Genomic DNA, 14,408 nt, shown 5'->3' with positions numbered 1-14,408 from the left:
TATATGAATTACAAGTTAACAAGACGTGTCATCAGCAGCCAGTACCTGGGGCTCCGCACACGGTGTTAATGGCAGTCGACTGTGAAGATAGTAACTCATCCAGTAGACGCTGGGCGGTGGGCAGTATCTGGGTAAAGAAGGTTAACGTCAACTCAGAGCAAGTAAAAACCATCTGCCACATGTGACACTTAGTGATATATAGACCAAACACAAATCACCCACCTGTTGTGGTAACTCACTGATGAGATACTGGGCAAACTTCTGCAGCTGATCCCGCTGGAGCCTAGATAAGGATTCAGAAACGGGAGCGCGCAAACAGACTGCTGATGCCTATGGGGGAAAATACATTTCTTTATAAACAGGACATGGCACCCAAATAACAATCCTATCATAAGAAAACAAAGCAGTGTGCATTTTATGGTAAAAAGTTAAATAGATTTTTTTTTTCGCCATAAAATGCCAATAGCTTCACACCACCATCAGAGCTTCTGTGCATTTTTCATTATAAAAGGATTGTGTTTTTTTTTTCTTTTTACCAAATTTTCTACAGATAATGAAAGATCCACAGAATATTTGTAAAAAGGATTGGGCAGGACAGTATATATACACCATACTTTAATAATAATTCTTTATTTATATAGCGCCTACAGATTATGCAGCGCTGCACAAAGCATGTCAAACTGGTCCCTGTCCCCAATGGGGCTCACAATCTAATGAACCTAACAGTATGTTTTTGGAGTGTGGGAGGAAACCGGAGTACCCGGAGGAATCCCACGCAACTTTTCACACTTAAGTAAAAATCTTGGTAAAAAGTGCCTGTGTCTTATAGTCTGAATGTCCAGAGGATCCAGCACTGCCAGACCCTCCTGACTGCTGTAATGGAGATCGAATAAAGTGTCCAAAAAAGAAAATTCACCCAATCTCCAGAGATCATTGATTTCTGAGCTCTCCCTCTTCATCCCAACAAGGACCTTTTGTGATTTCAGAAGCATGTGACTGATCACATGCTTCCTGCATCACTACAAGGTGTTTAACCCCTCTCATGTTGCCAGCGGATGGGGCCAGAGAAGCTGCTGGGTAAGATGAAGAGATATATATGTGTGTGTGTGTGTGTGTGTGTATAGCAGCGCTGAGTTTGTTTGTTTGTATATATATATATATATATATATATATATATATATATATATATATATATATATATATACACACACACACACACACAAGCTGTAACTATAAGCTATTAAGTATAAGCTTTATGGGGAAGACACTATCATGCCAAAGACTTTTGACTTGTGTTTGCTCCTCCTGACTGCTTGGCAGAACCATCTGTATCTGTACTTTTTGGAGCTAAAAAGGCTTCTTTGGGATTAATCAAAGAACATCAGGAGGAACCTTAGATGCTGCACAGGTAACTCCCAGATGTGATTACAGAAGCTCTGCCTGGCAGATTTACTAGAATAAAACTGATGAGATGTCATTCTCAGCAATGCAACGTGGTTACAAAATGAAGCTGGGCGTTTATTGTGATGGACGGTTTTCTCAGTTTTTCACTTGATCATACTGATATTATTATCCCAATGGCACAAATATAACATGAAATGGACATGGAGCGGAGGGGCAGACATATTCATCCAAGTCACTAACATTGTGTATCCTAAAGAGACAGAGGGCCACGACATGCGAGCACCACTTTGCTCCTGCTCCGCAGGTACAGCTGCACGATGTGATCCGGCATCGGTCAAACATCACGGCCACATTGTAGGCACCTTTCGGGGACAGCATTTGGGGGGGTACCACAGTGGCACTCAGATGGAAACCTGAAGAGATAAAAATGAGACTTGCTGAATAAATCAATACACACGACGATCCAAACAGGTTTGTCTATGGATACACCAGTTATTCTACCTTTTTTACGTATTTGTAGGCGATCCACTAAAATAAACAGATAAAAGGGAACTGATCATCTGGATTGGGGATTTAAACCTTTTTTTCCACAGCAGTGGTCAGTCTTAGGATCACTTGGGTACCTTTCTAGATTCTGGGAGATTAAAGGGGTGTTCCTATTTCACCAAATATATATTGTTGTTTTTATGATGAAAAGTAACACAATTTTCCAATATACTTTCTGGATAAATTCCGCATGGTTTTCTAGATCTCTGCTTGCTGTCCTGTTATAGCTTCTGTGTTTACTTTCTGTGGATAGAAATCAGTCCCTGGTCATGTGATGTCACACAAGTGCACTGCTCGTTATTTCACAGACAGTAATGAGAGTTGTGTGACATCACATCACACGGACAGATTTCTATCCACTGGAAGTAAACATAGAAGCTTCTAAACCTGGACAGCAAGCAGAGATCTAGAAAACCATGAGGAATTGATACAGAAAGTATATTGGAAAATTGTTTCAACATACAAACAACAATATTTATTTGAATGTTCGCAGGTTTTTCTTAACAAAACTTATGCCAGGCTCTAAGTCTAAGCCTCCTGATGTATCCCCCACAGCAGGGTGTGTGTGGCTTCCATCGTATGATAAGTTCCCCCCATGTACTAATTAGGTAACATTTTAAGCTAATTGGACACAATGATTATTTAGGGCACAGTCAAGTTTTTAAATATTTTAAGAATAATTACACACAAATATACAGTATTCCCTTTAAGGTCCACAATTAGACTAAGGCTAATGGAAAATTATCATTAAATGGCCTCTATGTACTGAAACAGCATATGACCCATCAGGCATGGAGGTATCACAGCATACATCACAAAGGAGACTGGGAAGCCCCAATTCTGGGCTGTGACATATACCTCCATTATGGCAAAGTGCTGCTCATTTCCAGGTAAGTAATGTACAATAAGACATTGCCCCTGAACAGTACTGAAATGAAAACTGCAAATAATCATATTTCTATATAACCGTAACAAAACAAAATAAGACACAACATGTAGTCACAAATTCTAGTTTAATGTGCAAACTCTAGTTTCTAGACCAATTTGTGCAAACTGCAATGTGTGATTACACCATGACTAGGACACCTTCCTACTTCCTACCTATCTGTAGAGGGTCCTTCACGGCTCTCACACGAAACAGCTGTTCTCCCCTTTGGAATTCATCAGCACTACCATTGGCTAAGCAGGAGTACAACCTGGTGAGGGAGAAGATTGGAAGTTTTACAGATTTTATGGATTTAGAAAATGTAAAAAAAACAAATGGTAAAATAAGTAAACTAAATTTAATTTACCTCTAAAAAGAAAAAGAAAATAACAATGACCAACTGCACACAGTATTAAGCGCACCCTGCTTCAAGTTTCTGGCCCAAAAAAAAATAAAAAACAAAAAGAACAAAAGCCAACCCATAAAATTTTTGCAATTTCAAAACTTCTTGTGTCACCCCCTCATCCTCATAGACTGTAAGCTCTTGTGTCACCCCCTCATCCTCATAGACTGTAAGCTCTTGTGTCACCCCCTCATAGACTGTAAGCTCTTGTGTCACCCCCTCATCCTCATAGACTGTAAGCTCTTGTGTCACCCCCTCATAGACTGTAAGCTCTTGTGTCACCCCCTCATCCTCATAGACTGTAAGCTCTTGTGTCCCCCCTCTCCCTCATAGACTGTAAGCCCTTGTGTTACCCCCTCATCCTCATAGAATGTAAGCTCTTGTGTCACCCCCTCATCCTCATAGACTGCAAGCTCTTGTGTCCCCCCTCTCCCTCATAGACTGTAAGCTCTTGTGTCACCCCCTCCTCCTCATAGACTGTAAGCTCTTGTGTCACCCCCTCATCCTCATAGACTGTAAGCTCTTGTGTCCCCCCTCTCCTTCATAGACTGTAAGCTCTTGTGTCCCCCCTCTCCCTCATAGACTGTAAGCCCTTGTGTTACCCCCTAATCCTCATAGAATGTAAGCTCTTGTGTTACCCCCTCATCCTCATAGACTGCAAGCTCTTGTGTCCCCCCTCTCCCTCATAGACTGTAAGCTCTTGTGTCACCCCCTCCTCCTCATAGACTGTAAGCTCTTGTGTCACCCCCTCATCCTCATAGACTGTAAGCTCTTGAGTCCCCCCTCTCCCTCATAGACTGTAAGCTCTTGTGTCACCCCCTCATCCTCATAGACTGTAAGCTCCTGTGTCACCCCCTCATCCTCATAGAATGTAAGCTCTTGTGTCCCCCCTCATCCTCATAGAATGTAAGCTCCTGTGTTACCCCCTCATCCTCATAGAATGCCCTATCCCTTTTTTCTGTATACAAAGCTGTATGAGGGCTTGTTTTCTGTGTAACAAATTCTACTTCCTAGTGACTGTATTTAATATTTCGCACGTGTACTGGGAAGCTGGAAAGAAATTCAAATGTGACGAAATTGTATAAAAAGGGCAGTTGTGCCATTTTCTTGTGGGCTCTGTTTTCACAGCTTTCACTGTGCGCTACAAATGACACCTTTCATGTATTCTTTGGGTTGGTAAGACCACAGGGATACCAAATTTATACAGGTTTTATCATCTTTAATAGAGTTTTTTTGTTAATAGAGCTACAAAAATCACAAAATTATGGATCTTTCTAGAAGTGACACACCCCCCGAGTTATGCCCTGTTTTTTCAAGGAATTTTGACACACAGAGTCTAAAGGTTGGCAGTCACTATAGTATGAGAACTGGCGTGAACACAATAGTGATGGAGGATTGTGTGCACAAAGAGACAACTCTTTTCAGTGAATGATGGGAGCTGAGCCAGGCAGCACAACAGGGAATGTGACTTTTATTAGGGTCTCTACTCTTCCTTCACCCAACCTTTCCCTCTCCTTATTTCTAATAAAATAACCCCGCAGTAGCCTGCTCCAGGCAGCGAGCCAACGGCCGCCACTGAATAGAGACTCCCTATACGAGTCAGGGAGCCAGAAGAGCCGTCTCTTTTCAGTGAGCAGAACCTAATGATCCAGCTCACTAAAAAGAGCCGGACTGCCCATCACTACTGCACAAGGATGTTGGAAACCTATACCATACATGCAGTGAGAAACACAAAGCAATTGTAACCCACCTTATATCCTCCTCATTCTCCGGGAAGCTCCAGAATGCGATTCTCAGTTGTAGCTGCTCTGGAACTGGGGGGTAAACCTTCTCGACCACTTCGAATGGAATGTGAAATGCGACCTGCTTCGCGGACAGTTCCACAAGTGGACTCACAAATCCATCTATAATAAAATGAAATATGACCAGTTACAAAATTTAGGATATCAGATGACTGTGGAAATGTCACGGCATCAAGTGGAATCATTAAGTACATTACATTAATTTCAAAAAGAAAAAATTTAGGCTCGGTTCACACGTCATTCTTAGTATGCGCTCAGCGACGCATCCGCTGAAAAAGACAGGATGGAAAGATGTAGTCAGCTATGGCCTTCCATCCAGCTCCCTCCTGCTGAGCAACATAATACACTCACCGGAAGCAATAGAAGAGTGGATGGAGCATCCACAAGCCTCTGCTGAGCGGATACCTTGCTCAGCCGGAGGGAGGACCCCCCATGATGTCACTGTACATATAAGGCTGCTGCCATTGTGCATTCAGGGAGGAATCACCGGGCCACATATAAGCATACAATGGGATACATGTGTTAATAAGAATATAATAATTCCTTTATTTATGTAGCACCAACTTTTTCCGCAGCGCTGCAATCAGTCCCTGTCCCCATGGGGCTCACAATCTAATCAACCTTCCAGTATGTTTTTGGAGTGTGGGAGGAAACCGGAAGACCTGGAGGAAACCCACGCAAACATGGAGAGAACATACAAACTCTTTGCAGATGTTGACCTGGATGAGACTTGAACCCAGAACCCCTGCTCTGCAAGACTGTAGTGCTAACCACAGAGCCACCATGCTGCCCGTTGCTTACATGAGGACACATTGAGAATCCATTAGACATGTCCTCACAGCGTATGGAAAAAAAACAACATAAGCCCATAATACTATTAATATTTTGTCATAGAATGTGAAACATCATAACACGATACACAAAAGTCATCCCTATACAATAACTCTTCACAGCCATACAACTAGGCATGTCAGGGAGTGATGAATGTAACCTCAGAACAATGGGGTTTGTTGTTTCTGGCAGACCCTATTACTTGTATTTTTAGAATGGGTGTGGACTATTTGTTTGACTTACTCTCTGGTTTTACTTTAGTTATGTGCCGAAACTAAATAATTTATCGTTCCCACAATTAGGACAGAATAAATGGTTCACGTTTACCTACCTACATATGTGCATCGGTCTAAAAACAGATACATGCCATAAATGTCCAAAACCAGAATTCAGAGCTGTATGAGGCCTCATTTAAAGTAAAAGGTTTTATTATGTTTTAGTAGATTTAAAAAAAAAACAAAAAAAAAGTTACCATTTCACCGAATTGTGACACCATTAACGTTTCATACTTTGGTTGTACTGACGTGTAAGAAGTCATTTTTTGCAGGAAGAGCGGATGTTTTCATTACCATAATTTCGGGTCTTTACAACCCATTGATTCTTACTAAATTTGTTGTACAAAATGGCGACACGGTGGTAATTCAGACTTTTGGGTATTACCGTATATACTCGAGTATAAGCCGACCCGAGTATAAGCCGAGACCCCTAATTTCAACACAAAAAAACTGGGAAAACCTATTGACTCGAGTATAAGCCGAGGGTGGGAAATGCATTGGTTACAGCCTCCCAGTATATAGTCTGCCAGCCCCTGTAGTGTATAGCCTGCCAGCCCCCTGTAGCATACAGCCTGCCCAGCCCCTGTAGCATACAGCCTGCCCAACCCTTGTAGTAGGAAAAAAAATAACGTCCCCCATAGGTCCTCTTCTGTCTCAGACTGTCTCAGACAGAAGAGGACCTATGGGTGAAGTCAGAAAGGTGAGTTTTGTCTTTATGTTTTTAGTTGACTCGAGTATAAGCCGAGTTAGGGTTTTTGAGCACAAATTTTGTGCTGAAAAACTAGGCTTATACTCGAGTATATAAGGTATTTTACATTAGGTGGTTTACTGCCGGGCTTAGATTTTTATTTTTTTTACTGTTGTTTCAAGTCTCCTGGTTTGGCCTTGACCACAGCACTTAACAGGTTAACTGCCGCAATCGTGTCATCATCAATTAGGGCAATTAAAGGTGGGCGTCAGCACCCGCTACCGCACCAAAACTTACTATTACCTACTGCTCTTTCTACTGTACTGAGCAATATATCTGAAAGCCGAAGATGAGTCTACAGGCGGTCCCCTACTTAAGAACACCCGACTTACAGATGATCCCTAGTTACAAACGGACCTCTGGTAATTGGTAACTTACAGTACTTTAGTCCTAGGCTACAATAATTAGCTGTAACAGTTAGAAAATGTGTCTGCAATGAAGCTTTAGTGTTAGTCCTATTATTAATTCATTATTATTGGGCCTTATGACGACCCAACATTTTTAAAATCCAATTGTCACAGAGACCAGAAAAAAATGTGGCTGGGGTTACAATGATAAAGTATACAGTTCTGACTTACATACAAATTCAACTTAAGAACCTATACGTAACCCGGGGACTGCCTGTACTTCCTGCCTGTACTTCAGACAAATAAGGGGATCAATGATTAACTCTTTCCATACCTAGAGAATAGACTATACAGTGATGGTAAAGAGTTAAGTTATTAGACACTGCAATATGCAGCAAACAGCCAGCTCAGCTAGTGAGCCCTGTCCATGCTCCCGCAGCCGACGTGCGATGTACTAATACGTCACTCGTCTGTAAGGGGTTAATATATAAAGCAGAGTGTGCATCCGTCTCATTTACAATCAGGAAGTTTGGCCTATATGCCTCTGTGACTTGGGAAACAGCATAGACAATGTTTTGAGTAGAAATTTCCTACTCCAATCATTTACCACAAAATATGGCTGGAGAGAGATGTTGGCTGTGTGTGACTAGCTGAAGAGAATTCCTTAGGGATGGGGAATGAGACGTGAGAGAGATGTTGGCTGTGTGTGACTAGCTGAAGAGAATTCCTTAGGGATGGGGAACGAGACGTGAGAGAGATGTTGGCTGTGTGTGACTAGCTGAAGAGAATTCCTTAGGGATGGGGAATGAGACGTGAGAGAGATGTTGGCTGTGTGTGACTAGCTGAAGAGAATTCCTTAGGGATGGGGAACGAGACGTGAGAGAGATGTTGGCTGTGTGTGACTAGCTGAAGAGAATTCCTTAGGGATGGGGAACGAGACGTGAGAGAGATGTTGGCTGTGTGTGACTAGCTGAAGAGAATTCCTTAGGGATGGGGAATGAGACGTGAGAGAGAGGTTGGCTGTGTGTGACTAGCTGAAGAGAATTCCTTAGGGATGGGGAATGAGACGTGAGAGAGATGTTGGCTGTGTGTGACTAGCTGAAGAGAATTCCTTAGGGATGGGGAATGAGACGTGAGAGAGATGTTGGCTGTGTGTGACTAGCTGAAGAGAATTCCTTAGGGATGGGGAATGAGACGTGAGAGAGATGTTGGCTGTGTGTGACTAGCTGAAGAGAATTCCTTAGGGATGGGGAATGAGACGTGAGAGAGATGTTGGCTATGTGTGACTAGCTGAAGAGAATTCCTTAGGGATGGGGAATGAGACGTGAGAGAGATGTTGGCTGTGTGTGACTAGCTGAAGAGAATTCCTGAGAGAGAGGGGAATGAGGGACACATTGGTTGTGTGTGACTGAAGTTAACGCCTGAGGGACGGGGGAACGAAGGGGTTAAGAGAGACGTTGGCTGTGTGTGGCTGGCTGAAGAGAAATCAGCTCCCTCATCTTTCCCCCCCTTCCTCATCTCATGCTGTTGGTGTGGCTGTGGAAGAGACTTCCCATAGGGTGATTTGCATACATGGTGAGATAACTCTGGGAACAGAATGTGAAAGTTTATAGCTATGAGGAAGAACAATTTGGGGATGATTGCATTACTTTCTAATAGCAGTTTTTCCAAATATGTTTATGTAGGGGGGGGCATTATGTTACTGATAGTATGCACTGAAAGGGAACCTAATGCTGTGGGTTTTTATATACTGACAATTAAAAACAATAATGCACCATTGTAATTTGTTATAGCTAAGAGCAGTTATCTACTTCCCTGGACAATGCTGGCTGCTACACATAGTATTATATGAATATACATATTACTCTAGTCTACTGGTAATATAAGAGTAACCACAGCATAAATGTGCCTTCTAAAAACAACATTATAATAAGTGTATTTATAGAAAAGAAAACATCCTCTCTAGAATCATTCCTAAACCACAAAGGCAAAATAACAGCTTGGCTCTAGCAGAGAGGTAAAACACTTTGGAGCCTTTGTCTCGGGTTGTGTTGGAACATTACAAGTGATATCATCAATGAAATGTTGGTTAGTATAAATGCTAATCATTAAATGTATCTACCAACAGGATGAAGGATTGTAAACCAAGTGCACTTACGTGCTGGCGTGTGTCCCATCTGGCAGGATCCGCTCTTCTATTAGCATCTTAGGCCTTTGTTTTCATGAAAAACAGTTTAATGATGCAAATGAGCCTCAGTGGCACCAGGCTACTCCAGAGCCCTTCAGGTTCATTTGCATAATTTTAAAAACTTTTAAAAAAGGGCTTAAGAAACGAATAGAAGAGTAGATACTTCTCAATGGGACACACACCAGTATGTAAGTGTGCTTGGTTTACAATCCTTCATCCAGATGGTAGATGTCCTTTAAAGGGAACCTATCAGCACATGTGCACATATATACAGCCAGTGACAGGTTCTTATAGAGCCTTATTCACTGACTGACACCCCTCTATTAGCTAAAAATTGTTTTGCTTACATCCACATAAATCACCTTTTATCTTATATTACCTGGCATCAGAGGGGGCCGACCCCTCCCATCTAGTACTCCCAATATCTTATGCCTCTTTACAGGTCACAGTTCATATAATGTGACCAGAAGGACATCATCTTAGGTCCTTTAGCTTAATAATAGCAAACTGTACCCCATGCATGTATCTGACCACATGAAGTCACAGCAGCCCCCATGGACTTCTCTCCATCCTCCATGGAGGCTGCTGTGATCTCATGTAATCACATACATGGTGTAAAGTTTGCTATTCATAGAAGTCTGAAGGACCTGCGAGGATGTCACTGGTCACATGTCATGAATGTAACACAAGGTGCCGGGTAAAAAGATTGACACAATATTTCCCATCTGTACATAAAGCTTGTTATGTCAGTAGTTGAATATTAGCAGACGGTCCCCAAGTACAAGGAGGCAAAGAAGGGGATTGAAGAGACACAGAGCTGTCAGTCACAATAATGGGGCGTGGCTCACTGGTATCTCTGACTCCTCTAGCAGGAAAGGGAGAAAAAGTAATTTGCATATCAGAAAAATGTCTGTAATTAAGGTACAGAGTCCTACTAGCAGCTAATTTTAGGTGATATCGGGAGGACTTGTAACCCTTTATTAGCAGGTATGGTTAGTCGTGGGGGGGGGGGGGCAAAATCTGGTGACAGGTCCTCTTTAAATCAATGAAGGATGTGAATAAAATTAACAAGTGGCTTGGATACCAAGACCTCCGTTTACCAGTCCTGGTTTTGGCTGCACCCAGCTAGACATGAATATTGCTGTAAAAATGGCCGCCTGTCAAATGGAAATATCATTTACAAAAAGTGAGCTGCTCTTTCCCAGAGCTGGAGGATGCGGGAGTCAGAGCGGATGCCTGAGAGTGTGACACTGGGAGAGGGTTACTGCAGTCACAGGTTTGGAGTGGAGTGCTTGATTAAAAACATCAGTCATGAGTCAACTAAACAACGTATTCATGGAAGAACCTCTTATTTATTCCTTACTGAAGACTATGTAATTTATGCCTCATTATGTACATCAAGGCTGTAACATCTCACGAGGCAAAGCTTAAGAATAAAAGTGCATGTTCTAATAATAATACAGAAAAAACAAAAAGCATGAGACCTTGGCTTTAGGGAAAATTTGCCATATGGCCCGTATGTCAGGGAGATTACTTGGCATTGTAGGGATGCAGCAGGATCGGCATGAATGAGCCAACCAGGAATATTCTCTAAGACGCTCTGCGGAGGAGAACAGATATACAGATGGGCAGTGAGCATCTTCTGAGGAATGTGTGTCTTCATCATTTCCTTATCGCACTTGGACAGGCGTCTTACTGCTGGGCCGAGCCGCTTTCACAGTAATAACATACATGATGAGATCATGGAAATACAACGAATGCTAAAACAAGTCAGCACAAGGTGCTATCAGTATGTAACAAAACTGATCAATCAACAATTACCTTGAGAATATCATATAGAACCCCCAAAACACAGAATTTTATCGAGAATTTTTACATTTACAAAAACAAGCAGAACACTAGAGCAAATATTATCGAATAATCATACGGAAACATAGGAGCATTCATTAGCACCAGAAAAGTAAAGGTGCACAATATAAACGTGATCTCACTCACAACACAACCTACAAACTAAGAAGGGACACTTCATGATCCGGTTAAAGGGCTTGTCCAGGATAAGAAAAAGCTTTTTCTTCCTGAAACAGGGCCACACCTGTCCATAGGTTTTGTGAGGTCTCGGAGCCAACTTTTTTTTAATAGAGGTGATCATTAATACCATAACCAGCACTGAAGTGTGAACACATGTTTGTAAAAAAGCAGCCATGTTTTTGGAATTTTATCAAGCCCTAGGGGACCCCACGGTAAAGCAGATGACCCCACATCCACAGTCTTTATGTGAACTGACCTCACCCATGTGTAAACTACTATGAACTACTATGTGGTGTCGGCAGGTTGGGAGACTCACTTCAACCAGTCTGTGGATTATGGGATGTCAATTGTGATATCGGAGGAGGCCACAGATTGGCTGAAGGGTCCCTTGACCCCCAGGTACTATAGCTGGGCACAGGAGTGAGAGATCAAAAGTGACACCCCTGTCCTAACCTGCAAGTAGTTTTCCAGAAATTCAGTAAAACACCTTTGAGTAAGATTAGTTGTGTCTCACAAAGGCTGTACACAAATTGGATGGGAACCACATAAAGCTATAATTTGAAAGGGTTTCTTCCAAAAAGAGCTCCTCTACTGACCGCGGTTTGCGCCAGTGTATAGAAGTGAATGGAGCTTAGTTACCATGCAGAGTCAGGTGTGGCGCTGATTTTAGGAGAAAGAGGACACGTTTTTTGTAACCCTCCGGACAACCCCTTTAAGTATAGAACAAGCAAGTTTACTTTTGCTGAAGATTTTGCTGTGGTGTCTTATACCAACGCCAGGAGATAACCCGGCAGGATGGAAAAACATCTCCTTCCTGTTTAATTGCTTCCAGGTTTTGGCTTGAAAAAACTGCAACAAAATCTACATAACAAAACTACAAAAACTCCATGTATGTCTGTAGCCTAATACTGTTTTGGTAGATATTTAGATATAAAGAGTATTAAGTGGTCTGCTGGAGACTTCTTACCAGTCCATATATCTAAAAGTGTGTGTATGATATATGTACATGCATGTGTGTGTGTATGATATATGTACATGCATGTGTGTGTGTATGATATATGTACATGCATGTGTGTGTGTATGATATATGTACATGCATGTGTGTGTGTATGATATATGTACATGCATGTGTGTGTGTATGATATATGTACATGCATGTGTGTGTGTATGATATATGTACATGCATGTGTGTGTGTATGATATATGTACATGCATGTGTGTGTGTATGATATATGTACATGCATGTGTGTGTGTATGATATATGTACATGCATGTGTGTGTGTATGATATATGTACATGCATGTGTGTGTGTATGATATATGTACATGCATGTGTGTGTGTATGATATATGTACATGCATGTGTGTGTGTATGATATATGTACATGCATGTGTGTGTATGATATATGTACATGCATGTGTGTGTATGATATATGTACATGCATGGCAGGTTATTTTTCCTTTAGTACTTTTTGCTTTAGAAATGCATAATCTAATTTTTAGGTAGTAAATGACCAAGAAACCTAAGGAACTCCAGTGTTCCAAAACTGCATCCTATTTCTCAAAAAGTCAAAGGAACATTTTAAGAACCTCATCATAATTCTGTCAATTATATGTAAATAAAAAATTATCATTTTCACAGAGCAGCACATCGGTACAATGTACAGACACCTATTCCTTACAATGAGAGGTAACATCAGCCACGTTCTCCCTGGAGCACCCGCCAGTCTCCCGGAGCAGTCTCAGGAAAACTCCTGCTGGGGCGTGATGTCCCCAATGCCTAAGAGCAATTATAAGGAAACAAAATATTGTGATGGAGAGGAAAGCAGCCGGCAGTGGTCAGAGACTGCAGGGAGCCTGTCATAATCTAGACATGACCTTGCTAAGGATTTCGCCAACGTCATGCTGCTGCGAGCTGTTAAGTTCAGTACATTGGAAGGCACTGCTGCTCCAACAACAAGATTTAGGAAAGAACATGTACAATTTGTTTGGAACTGTAATCTTACTAGTTACTCCCTACACTGTCCATTTTAACACTCAATTTTCAACTCACCGTAAGAAAGAAATACCGTATATACTCAAATATAAGCCGACCCAAGTATAAGCCGAGGCCCCTAATTTTACCCCAGAAACCTGGTAAAACCTTTTTTTTTTTTTTTTTTTTTTTTACTTGAGTATAAGCAGAGTTTGGGTTTTCAGCACATTTTTTTGTGCTGAAAAACTAGGCTTATACTCGAGTATATATGGTAGTCTTTTTACAGCATTATAGGCCTGTAATAGCTCTAATGCAAAACCTCATCATATAGATGGCGTATGGAACATTTAGAATAAAATTCTACATCAGAAATTCAACAAGGGGTTGTCTGGGGTTTATGTTTTGTCTGGTTTTCTACTATGGGCTCCGGGTGGTCTACCAATAATAAAGTAATAGTTACCTTGGGCTATGCCCCCGGTCCTAAGCACAAGGGCTGTGGAGTTGGTGAATTATTTTGGTGGAGCCATGATGAAATGGACCCACTCTTACTCCACAAATAATAATTTCTAAAAAATTTATGAAATTTCCCTTAAATGTCTTTTGTATTCAGCCAGGGGTGGACAACATTTTTTATTGCACCAAGGGCCATATTGTCAGTAACAAGCACCCTTGGTGCACCAACACCCACAGGACGGAGGAGACTTGAGGACTTCACAGCTGCTATCACCACTACCCAGCCTGATGCACCAATCAACACTTCCATTGGTTATAGAAGCGCTCATTGGACTGACTTTTAGCAGGGAGCTGATAATCATGACTTGACAAGCAACATGTGGCCCATCAGCCACGGATTGTGGCTTTAAGCTGAGATGAATGTGTGTTGCACTTTATGTACATGCTCAGTACTGAAACTCCTCTTGTACAGATCAGAGGAAGAA

General features: G+C 41.7%; 1 protein-coding gene across 1 annotated transcript in view; it reads right to left on the bottom strand.

Annotated features, from left to right (window-relative positions):
- The window catches only part of ZSWIM8 (zinc finger SWIM-type containing 8), a 47,766-nt gene that overhangs the window by 23,771 nt on the left and 9,587 nt on the right, over positions 1-14,408 (bottom strand). Inside the window, exons 2-6 of the mRNA XM_072130503.1 lie at positions 5,029-5,182; positions 3,052-3,146; positions 1,645-1,817; positions 223-330; positions 46-127 (exon numbers count right to left, since the gene is read on the bottom strand). Of these exons, the coding sequence (XP_071986604.1) occupies positions 46-127; positions 223-330; positions 1,645-1,817; positions 3,052-3,146; positions 5,029-5,182 (612 nt within the window). The remainder of the gene's footprint in view (positions 1-45; positions 128-222; positions 331-1,644; positions 1,818-3,051; positions 3,147-5,028; positions 5,183-14,408) is intronic.

Source organism: Engystomops pustulosus, chromosome 11 (genome assembly GCF_040894005.1).
Source record: "Engystomops pustulosus chromosome 11, aEngPut4.maternal, whole genome shotgun sequence".
NCBI classification, from domain to species: Eukaryota; Metazoa; Chordata; class Amphibia; order Anura; family Leptodactylidae; genus Engystomops; species Engystomops pustulosus.
The sequence above is the reverse complement of the archived record's forward strand: the minus strand, read 5'-3'. Positions and strand labels throughout refer to the sequence as shown.